General features: G+C 33.4%; 1 protein-coding gene across 1 annotated transcript in view; it reads right to left on the bottom strand.

Annotated features, from left to right (window-relative positions):
• LOC105823749 (dihydropyrimidine dehydrogenase [NADP(+)]-like) overlaps window positions 1-12,268 on the bottom strand; it is a 435,569-nt gene that overhangs the window by 299,685 nt on the left and 123,616 nt on the right. The window contains 1 exon segment of the mRNA XM_012661010.1: window positions 5,965-6,175. Within this exon segment, the coding sequence (XP_012516464.1) occupies window positions 5,965-6,175 (211 nt within the window).

The following is a 12,268-nucleotide window of genomic DNA, read 5'->3' as shown; positions in this document are numbered from 1 at the left end:
ACCATTCATCTCATCTTCTTCCTTCCCAAAATGTAGGCTTTTAATCTTAGTTATAACATCTCATAATTTTCGAGTGTTTAAAAACTCAAACTTGATATCCTCAAAAGTGCTTCTTTCTTTCCTTCTTAAAATAAAAATGAGCAAACATCTTAGCTTACACAAACAAAAAAGTTGGTCCAATTTCAGCACTCTTGAGGAAAAACCAAAGTCATTTAAAAATATTTTACCTGGTTCGTAGAAACTCAAAATGGAGATGGATAACTAAAAATTTAGTTCAAAGAAACTTCTTTTCAGTGGAAAACATCAGAATTGATAATATTTTTAAAAATATATAATGCAGTTACAAACTGTTCAATCTATTTCTGTAAATAAAAATTACTGAATATATTAAACATTTTCTTATTTAAAAATTATAAATGTAAGAGTATTTGCTTCATTTATTCACAGAAACATGTTGACAGAGTCTCCATGCCCCTGATGAAGTCTTGATTTTCAAATATATTTATTCCTAGACAACACTGATAACACCACAACAGTGTAATATAATTCAATTTAATTACTAAAATATGGTTTTGTTACACAACAATAATAACATCTGTAACTTAAGAGATGCTTACTATGTGCTAGGCCTATATCTAAATGCTTTACATATATTATTAATTCATTTCTTCTTAAAACAACTCTAGGAGGTAGAAACTATAATCGTCTACCTTAAATGATGAGGACCATGAAGTACAAGGAGACTGAGTAATTTATTAAGACAATAAAGGTAGGAAGGAACAAGAGCCAGGTTTCCAGCAGGGCATTCTGGCTCCAGAGCTCCTGCTCTGAGCTGATACACCAGACAGACTTTAATTAGTGTAACATTTAATGGATTGTAAAGAATGGAATAATTTATGCAAAACAGGAGAAAAATCAATAGTAATAAAATAATAGAATTATTTTTCTAACTTTTACATTTTCTAAGAAAAATAAACCAAACCGATCCCATGGTAGAAAAAAATAGCTAATTGTAATAAAATTACTATCCTAACATGAATCAAGTAAAGTGTATAAATATCTTTCTGCATCAATTATGGGCACATTAATATATGTTGCTATAAAGGAACAATCTTTGCCCTCTTGGGGTTTATAGTCTAATATGAAGATAAATTATAATAGGTTCTGGAAGATTGAAGGTCATGGATCTTTCCAAAGGGGACATTTCAAAAGAATGAGAAGATGATTGTAGTGTAGTATATGGAAGAGGCATGGAACAATAGAATGGGCTAAAGTGCATTCACTCAGTTTTCTGAAAGCATATTCAAAGAACCATAAAGTTATATCATCAGATCTCCTATGAATGTGAGGGCAAGGCCAACCTTACTGCCTCAATTGGAAAAATGAAGCTGTGAGGTTTGTGAAAACAGTAAAGAATTCTCTTCATCAATTCAAAACTAACAGAAAATACATGCACACTTCACCACTGGCAGTTTGGTTCCAGGTAGAAAGAGGACGGAGGATAAACTGTAAAATAATCAAGAAATCTCTTAAACTTGATGTTGTTCAAACAAACAAAAAGAGATAAAATTCGATTCAATAAACATTGGCATTAGTGTTTAGCAAAAGGGAGGACTTCCTATATTAGTAAATATGTGCTTTTTAAATAAATAACTGTTTAGAAATTCCCAATGAATGGTGAATATCTGTGGAGTAGAAACTCTAGTTAAAGGTAGTTTGTGCTATTTCCTGATAGCCTTTAAAATTAATCTAGAACAATAAAATCCAAATTTAATGTGATTTGGAATCTTACATATTTAGAGGGAATAGAGGAGAATTTTTAAAATGTGGAACTACTTTGAGTTTTTCATAAGAAATACTTTAAGCAAGGCTAAGGTTATCTCAATTGAATTACAAATTGGACATGGCTGCTTTCAGAACTTGGGACAGTAGCTAATGAAGGATCTGATTAAATTGTGCTCATAAGCACACACATGTTCCATGCACAGGGATGTGGAATATGTAGTCTTTTGTTCCTGTTCCCCAATCCCTGCTACAATCCATAAAAAGATTGAAATAAAATAGAATTATGCAAAATAATGATGACTACTAATTAGCATTAGTAGCAATGAAATATTAAAAATTAGCAAATATTAATATAATCCAATAATATTATCCAAATTTATTTTATTAATTTGATATACCTATTTTTTTCCATAAGCTGTTGAGGCACTTATTTTTATGACAGGAAATATTTATTACAGATATACGGGGAACATAATACCAAATAAAGTCATTTTATATTCTCCATTGTGAAATGCAAAAACTCGAGGGACTTGTAGAAGTCATGCAAAATATCATATCAGAGAAAAAAGGTGAGATTAAAATTTAATCTCCTTTCAATTTTCCAATTTAAGTTACCTTTTCAAATTCATATTATTGATATAATTGTGACTCTAAAAGTATTTTCATTTAAAATATTATTGTAATCAGAGACTGCTGAGAGTACAAATTATCACTGTACTTTGCATGTACTCTGTCCAGTTTATTTTATTCCTTTAACCCTTCAACATATATTTATGTAATGCATTCACTGAAGATTTCCTGAGTTACCATTAGGGGATCCATCCTGTATTGGATACTGGTAGGAATAATTCAATAGGAAACAGTGGAAAATAATACTTGATGAGATAGAGATAGAGATGATAGAGATAGAGATAGAGATACACAGCAATCGTTTATCCTATATTATAAGGTGACATTGATGAATTTAATGAAAAGACAGACCGAATTTAGAAATTTGAATCTGGAATAACATTTTGAACTTTGTCTATGGGGAGGGCTTATAGTACCATTTACAATAATAGTGAGGTTGAGAACAGATCTGCTTTAAGAAAATCTGATAATGTGATTTTCTTTTTTTACTCCGTGCATATATCTCTTAATGTATTTTTAACTTTGTAATACAATTAATTGTTTATAGGTCCGCCTCCACCCCCCCCCCCCCCCAGTCTGTGAGATTTTAAAGTACAAGCAATGACTCGTTCATCTTTGTAAGTTCCAGAATACAATTTGGCACTTGGTACTCACTACATACTTGGTAAATATTTGTCACATGCATCAACATAAATACGGGATGAAAGGAGGTCTTCTTACACATAAGGAGTGGAGAAGTAGATTTTAGAGTCATTTTTACACAGACGGAAAATAGTGCCTACTGCAAGTCTAGCCACGACCTGGCACACAAAGAAGTTCATTTGTATTTTTCGAGAATGCATTTTGAAATGAATACATGTATGAATGAATGAATGAAACAATCAGTTCACAAACGAATAAACACATTAAGAAGAGAAAATGGTCAAAGTCTGAACTTGGAAAAGTACTATAAAATAATAAGCTAGAGAAAGAAAATTAGTGACAGGCTTGGAAAGAAATAGTTAAAAGAAAAAGCAAAGAAATAGAATGTCATAAACAACAATAACATGTTTTAGTTTTGTTTCCAAAACACTTCCACATTATTTCACTTTAACACCGACAACAGTCCTGAGAAGTAGGGAGAGAATGTATTATTATGCTTGTTTTTTGTTTTTTTGGTTTTCTTAGAGATGAAGAAGCTGAGCCTCAGAAAGGTTAAGTGACTTGGAGGAGAGTATTTCAAACAAAAAAAAATATTTAACATTTTTAAATGCAGAAAATAGAATAAGGACTGAAAAGATGACACTGCATTTGACATGCAGTTCATTAGAGCCTACGTGAAGTGAGGCTGGAAATGGGAGAAGAGGAAGGGTGTGAAGGGAGGTTAACATTTTAAAAGAGAGGCTGAGATAAATATATTTAAACAGGTATCACGTGTGTGATAATCATTAGGTATCACAGAAATTACATCACATAGGCATTAGGATGGAACAGGAGTTACGGCAGAAGAGGGATAACGTACGTATCGTCTCTTCTTATCCAAATGGACAACTTGCTTCCAGTAAAACTGGTTTTTACCATACCTTAAATATATGTGTGCACATGAAAGTTTTCTGACTTTGAAAATTATTATTTTAAAATTTTACATGCCATTTGGGTAAGATCTTCCTGATCAATTTCTAACACATACTACTTCCTCCACCCCTTTCTTTAATGTTTTCCATCCAAAAAATAATACTGAAAACATCTGATGGGAGTGGAGGAATGAACACTATCCATACCCCAGCTATTCCAGCTCCCCTCTCATTTGGAAAGTAATTTCTTACTAAAGTAAACATCGAAGAGCCCCAGTAAAGCAGATAATTCTACTTAAAGATAATTTCTCCAGGTAGTTTATTATTCCAAATCAGGAATAAAAAAGCATAGTGAAGAACCATTTTTCCCTGACTTCTCTCTAAATGTATGAGGGTTAGTACATGTGAATCCTGGAAGAAACATACACAAGTAAATTCTGGAATAAAATACAGAAATAAATTCTGGAATGATCTTGTCAAATAATCTCAAATAGATCACATTTTCTTCTACTTCATATTTCAAATACTAAGTTAAATCTCTTACTTTTCAAACATATATACACGAATACACATACACACACACACTGGCATAAGCTTATGAAAATTGCAACTGAGATTGCAAAAGCTGTTTTCTATGACATTCTAACTCACACCTACTTACATTTGTTTAGGAAGAGATGCATTTTTCTTAATATTAGGATTCCCAGTTGTGGAACATAAATTTAGATAAGTAAGCTAAATTATTTTTTGATAAGTGAATCATCAACACAATTGCCAGTTAAACATGATTCAACAGTTTACTTAATTTTTGATGATGTGCAGAGTAGTAAGAGCAGTATGATTTTTTTAGATAATGGAATACAATTGACACAATATTCTTCCTGAACCCAGTTAATATATAAACAAGCTACACTGTGACTGTGTCTACATATCACATAAACATCTAGATGAAAAGTGACAAATTCAGGCCTTGATCCAGCTATTTAAAGAAATTTACTTGGTGACATTAAACATCTGGATGTTTCCAAATATCAAGATGTTTGATGTCCTGCAGATAAAATATCCAGATGACTGGCTGAATTTTTTACTTCCGTGTTGCATAAAAATGTACACTTGCATGTATATATCTGTTCTTATTTCAGACACAAAATGTAATTTTAGCACGGATATAGTAGGAAGTCATAAAGAGAACTCATCAGGTTTAGATTTTTTTGTTATTGTTGTTCTTAATGAATCTCTGACCTAGAAAAACATCTTTTATTTTCTCTTCAGTAAATAAAAGAGTCATCATTTCAGCAGTGTGAATTAAAAAGTAAAAAATTTGCAAAATGAAGATACCTACCTACTTAAGATTGCCTTTACAATGATCCACCAAAACACGCTATGTGGGAAAAGTATAACACAAAGTAATTTTAATTGACTGATTTACAATTTAGTTGAAATATTATATAAAATATTTGTTTCTCCCGTTATATTTTTTAAGCATTTTGTTCTTCCTTTGCTTGTCCATTTATGTCATTCAGGAGTTCTACCTTTGTATTTTGATAATTTTCATGTTTGTAGTGATGGTCTGGCATGAGGATAGCACTAAACATGAATTCGTTTTAGGCTATTTATTAGATCTTAATTTGTCTGAATCATTGAAGACTGGCTCTCCCAACTTCTCTGCCACATTTTCTTGCTTTAGTCTCACTGAAGAAAAAAGGCATTTTTACATAGAAAACAAGGCAAACATTATTATAAAGTAGAGTATGTATTTTGGTTATCAGCTTAAATGAAAGATTAATGTTCTTTTCAATTCCCGCCACTTTAAAAATAATTCTGTATAAGCATTAAATACCAGTTCTAAGCCTTTTGAATCATGATTGCGTGTACTTTGTACTAGAAGAGGGAAATGAATGTTAAAGTGAAAAACAATTCCATGAAAGCTGGAAATTATTATGGCACTAAAATAACAGACAATTGCATAACACATTTCAGCTCCCGAGCACTCTACCTTTAGGATCACTCAGAACTGAGCCAAAGGCACTGATGACCACATCGGCTTTGAGATGGACTATCTGATCTTCATCTTCATTCCAGTTTCCAGTTTCATCTTGCTCTGTCCGAACAAACTGCATAGCAACAATTCTCCCACCTTTTAGTATAACCTTCCGTGGAGACAGGAAAGGCAAAAATTCACACTTTTCTTCCTTAGCAAGTTCCATCTAAAACAAAACGGAATAGAGAAAAAGCTTGAAAGTGTTTCTTATTCCATATAATATTTGATTTTTAATTCAATTATACATACATGCTACATCTTATCATGTTTAAATCAATACAAAGCTTTTTCTTTGATCAAAGATGAGTTTCAGTTATCAGCTATTTACATTTTGTAAATCACTGACTCAGGGGAGCCTTGGATTGGAGTTGTAATGTGGAAGTTTATAGATCACGGAATCATAAGGTATTTCTTAAGTTTTAGGTATCACATGCCCTACAGTTGGTGGTTTGTGAGGTTTCTAACTGTAGTAGCCTATTCTCCTTATGCTTTAATTTCTGCCGATCAAGCTCTCTTTGTAATCATGCCACATATTAAAATAAATATTTCTGTTTATTACCAGGCTGCATATATCTAAGCTGGAAAAAAGTCAATAAAGTGGGTGAGCCAATCTGTGCAAGTACATGATTAGAATGGTAGGTAGGAGAAAAAAAGACTAGAGAAACTCTGTGGAACTAAGAAAGAAAAAAAACATTTATTCTTCCTATTATAAAAACACAGAAGCAAATACTATAAATGAAAATTTGGAGAAAGTGAAACAAGCATACTCCTCCTGAAAAATTCCCAGTTTTTTCCCATCTCTAACAAAATTTATCCTGCCATAGAATTGTGGTATTCTGGCTTTTGTTTGTTTTCATATGCATAATGGAATGCCCATCAAGACGGAATGTTAATAAATACTCATTTGCTTATTTTTCCAGTCATTGTTTTTGGGGAAATCGAGGCCTTTGTCAATGTAATCTGAAAAAGTATGTTGAGTGTTCTTTTTTAAAAAATGTAAAAATGTCCTCTTGAAGAGGTTAGGGATGTCCAGTCTTAGGCAGGTGGATTCTTGGTAGGACTCCTGATGAGTGGTTCCTACTGAGATTATGAGTGTGAGATTTCAAACCAAGAGTTATCTGGGCTATGTCAAGATGGAAAAACTGAGACATAAAGCAATGTGCTCAAAGTCGTAATTGATCCATCGCCCCATCTTTGAGCAATCTACCTATAATTAGTGGTTCCTAGTTTGGCATACATCAGAATCACCTGGAGGGCTCCTTATAACAAACTGCATGGGATCACCCCCAGGGTTTCCAATTCTGTAGGTTTGAGCGGGGCCTGAAGATTTGCATGTCTAGAAAATTCCTAAGGTGATGCTATGCTGCAAGTCCAGGGGCGACACTTTGTTAATCACTGTTTTACTAGACTATAGCAGATTGGCTCAGAATTTTGTTTGTCTTTCACTTTCAATGACAATAATACTGCTCCCAGGGAACAATCATTAATTCTTGGTGGAAAAAAATTCTCTGATATCGTAATGGTTTGTGCCCCTGCAAAGAGCCACAGTCAGAAAGAAATGTACAGTATACCTATAGTTATGGGGGGTAATTAGGAAAAAAAAATCAGGAAAGACTCCCAAAGGGGTGAGAATAAAATAAATGGTTGGGAAATACCGGTCTATAACCTATATTAGCATGAAGTTATTCAGCCTATGTCTTATTTAGAACATTTTTTGAATATTGTCCTTAAAGATTTCAAAATGGAAACCACATAAACAATTATTACACAGTATTTTCCTTTTTATTATAAAAATTAAAACATTAGTAATATAAAAAATAATAGATGGGATATTATGGTTCATAAGTATACAAAACTGTGGATATAAAACTGTTCACTGTTCAGACAGGGCAATTAGAAGTCAGTGGAATTCAGCTAGGTTTAAAATCTGCTTCTACTGCTTATTTGGGATATGTTCCTTACATGAAAATGGGGATAACACCACCTAATTCATTGGTATGTGGTGTTATTTAAAACAATTCAGAAATGTAAAATGCCTAAAGCAGACCTTAACATATAGAAGATGAAAATAAATGCTCTTTATTCATAATTGCTATTCTCTGAATTCACTTTCTTTCTCCCAATCATCCTTCAACCATTCAATGACACTTAGCAAGTGGATGGTAATTTCAAGAGAAAGGTGGCCCAATAACAAGGCCCCAAAACAGGAAGGGCCAAGACAATCTTAGACTCCTCTTGAATTTTCTACAAAATAAAAATGTATGATTTCTGGAAGGCAAGATATTCCTTGAATAATTGACATTACAAAATAAATATGGTCCCAGTAGGTGAGATAAGTTTTCTGTATCACTTTAGTCACATTTACGTAATGTAGCACCTTATAACTCATCAATATAAACCAGTTTATTGTGTTTCAAAAATGTGAAGTGATGCTATATTTTAATGATAATGCCATACTTGACTGAATAACAACAACAAATATTTATGGTTTGAAAAAATCAATACACAGTGTATATATATCACAGTAATATTTTCTGTGGAGGGCAGAAATACAACACTGAACTATGCTGCATATATTGACAGTAGGTCTCACAGACTGACGTAAAATCTGGTCTCACTCTGTCTTCCTTGTCTATTAATACTTAGGTAGTATCTGTCATTATGCATAGATAATCTCTTATGCTGTTTGGCAAATTTGGCATTAAATTTGGAAACAAAAATTATACACTACTAACAAATCAAAAACTTCTAAGAATTTAAAATGAAGATTATCAATGATTTAATGCCTGAGCACGTTTTATTAATAATGATATTCTTAGCACAGTTTTGACTTCTGAGGACCTAAATATCATGTATAGTTATGAACATAAATTTAATATATGCTCAGCTCACATCATAATTTTCTATGTGTACCAGGTTAGATAACATATCTTCAAATATTTAGCATTCCTGCCAGCTGTCTGACAGTGCACAGAATCTGGGCAGTATGAACACTGGCCCCCACAGAGATTATTCTGCATTTTTGCTTTTGAAACTTTAGAGATGTTCCTTATTCTCTAATACATGCAGGATTAGACTATTGGGCAGCAGACATAAATCACGCCACTTTCTGCTATTTTGCTATTAAATAGCTAGATTTTCCATTTAACATAAGAGATGGACAATGTTTCCTAGAAAGATAGGAATACCACTGGATATATATATATTTGTTTGGAAAGTATTAATGTTATACCAGGAAAAGAGAAACTAAGACCATGATAAGATTTACCTTGGAAAACAGGGAAATACTAGGACAAGAGAATACAGAGTAAGGGAATGTAGTGGATGTTTATAATTTTTTGCTAACTCGGGCATCCATTTTTAAATATGTTGGACTTTCTCAGACCAGAAGCAGGGCTCAGTCACTCTTGCCACAGTTTCCAGCTCTACCTTCCCCCTAGTTCCTTAATGTGGTTAATCCAGATATTTGCCTTATACACCTGGTGCCTGATGACCACTTCCCTATAGGACAGCTGAATGTGGCCTGCTTGGCTGGCACCAAGACCATCACATCCCACATGGACTGTGCAGATATGCCACAGTGACCACCTCCCAGTGACTGCGTGACCTGCTAGAACTCATGCCTGCTTGCTTTAAACCCACCAATTAAAATTCCCCACGAGAATCCTGTTTGGGTAACAACCTGGGCCTAACAAAGGCATTGACCCATGGGTCCCTTTCTCTTCTCTCTCTCTCTCTTTCTCTCTCTCTCTCTCTCTCTCTCTCTCTCTCTTTCTCCATGTACTCCCTGACTTCTGTGTGTGTTGCCTCTGAGTGTGCTGTGTACCCTCTCCCAGGAACTGCAAGTAATAAAATCTTTATTTCCATCTTGCATCTCTCCCAATCACTGAAGGGGCACTCCCCATCTTAAAGATCCTGAATTAAAACAGTGACATTATATGTCAAGTGAAATATCCTTTGAACTATAACAATATCCTTGTGAACAACATACGGTTTTGCTCTCACTATTTAATAAATTTAACTAGACAAATAATAAAAATAAATATTAGTAACTGATATTCTTTTAAGTGCTTTACATGTAACTTATTTCATCTTCACACAGAAAATATGTCATAATACCTATATATTAGTTATTACAAAAAAAAGTATTGAGTTTTAAACGAACTTTGTCTCCCTGCTGTGGTGCAAAAAGCCAGCACAACACTGGGCATCATCATGATTTTACAGACTTAGCACACAAACTTAGGCACGCTGCTGCTTGCTGGCCTCATAAAAAAACTCTGTCTGAAGAAGTATTATTTTTTTCCTACAAGAGAGAAACTGAGGCTCGGATAAACCAAAGATACATTAAGAAATGACAAAGCTTAGCTAAAATTCTGATCTGGCCCAAACTAAATTCTATGTGGTCTTTATTATGTCCAAGAATAGCAATTCTTGGAAAGAATTCCTGAAAGAATTCTTTAAAGAATGAGACTCCGTGATTCCAGTTTCTAGTTACTGAACCTCAAACAAGATAAAGTAGAATAGGAAAGAACATAGTCAAAGGTCAAGGAGTTGGGTAAATAAAGATGCTCTCAAGGGAAGAGGAGATTTGAGCTTCCCAGTCTAAGTACATTTTGAGGTACTATAAAGCCATGAAACGCAGGAACCAAATGATGGGCAGATGAACCCAATATTGTAAATGAGATAATGGAGGTACCTTGAATCCTGAGAAAGGGTAAGTTTAGAACAAAGAAAGTACTACTTCACAAAGTGAATAATACAGACATAGAACACATTATCTTAAGACATAAACATGGAAAACTAAAACAGAATTTAAGTAAGTTTTTTTGTTAAATAGTAAACTCCTTCACAACACTCTTTAAGTATAGAAAAAAATATTGTATCTTTTTATCCCTAATGTCCAGGAGTGATATTCAAAAATTAGCAACTGATAAGTATAAGCATATGCACAGTCAGACAAATGCCCTGCAAATCAGAATATATGCCAGCCAATAGGCCACATGGAGAGGCATCAAGATAAGTGTGTCTATCGAAATGAATGGCACACAGTAAAACATGAATAAAGTTTCATTTACTAGGAGGAATGACAAATTAAGATGAAAACCCAAATGACATTCGAATTAAGGAAGGGACAGCCAACTAGTAGTATATTGAGTGAATGGCCACTAAACACCCATCCCAATGCAAGTAACACAGTGCATGTAGAAGAAACACAACCTGACCAGACCATTCTATGTTGCAAGGTTGAAATAAAAAAGCAAATAGCGTTCCTCCTCAGTTGTCAGTTGTACTGCCATCAGAAACTGATGAACCAGATTGATCAGTGGTCAAACCACATGCAGTGGGTCTTAATATTTTACTGTTCAAATTATCCAGCCTTCTGTGCTAAGTAATTCACAGATACCAGTGTTAGGGCCTTTTAATACCTAATGTTTGTCAATGTTCATTAACAATCAGCAACAACACTTCTGTTCATGGCACACATGTATATTTATTTGTTTGATGAAGCCTGTTCATATGAAAGACAAGTGGTACATAAAACAAAAATGATAACCTCTCTCATCCCTATCTCTTGTCCTTATCTTGTCCTTACAACCAAAAATGCAGTCAGCAGCTATAAGATTCCATTTTTTAGATTCAATAAACCATATTGTCACCTTCTTTTCACGCAATATGAGGAAAGTGAAAAAAACATTCTTCTTAGCTCTGGTTTTCACCTACATTTTCAGGAAAGATATGTGGTTGATACTGAGTGAAATAAAAATAGCATGCTGTAGTATGCAATAATGATCATCATTTTAATGATTAACTTTATGTAATGTGATGATTTGGTCTGATTAATATTACAGGCATCATACTGTAGAAATTATGAAACAACTTAATTTACTATAATTAAAAACATGATGTCAACTCATTTTTAGATTGCATATGGGCAAAGTAAGAATAGGTTACAAACTATAATGAGCAGAACTCAAAATCAGCATATATTAAATTCTGGATTAACTTCTAATATGCCAAACTTTGAGAAGCAAAAAGAAACAATGTTCCTTGTAAAGATTATCCTCCAACAGCAAGAAATTCAATAATTTATCAATACTATATGAATACAAAGACCTCAAAAATATTATTGGAATCACAATTATTTGATAGTCTTCTCTGGCCTGTGATAATCCTGAAAAATATTATTTTATTTCATCACTGTTAAATTATTGGATCTACCACAAACATTCATAGCCATGGAGTATGAGCCCCATTC

The sequence above is a fragment of the Propithecus coquereli genome, unplaced genomic scaffold (assembly GCF_000956105.1).
Source record: "Propithecus coquereli isolate 6110/MARCELLA unplaced genomic scaffold, Pcoq_1.0 Scaffold7, whole genome shotgun sequence".
Lineage (NCBI taxonomy): Eukaryota > Metazoa > Chordata > Mammalia > Primates > Indriidae > Propithecus > Propithecus coquereli.
The sequence above is the reverse complement of the archived record's forward strand: the minus strand, read 5'-3'. Positions and strand labels throughout refer to the sequence as shown.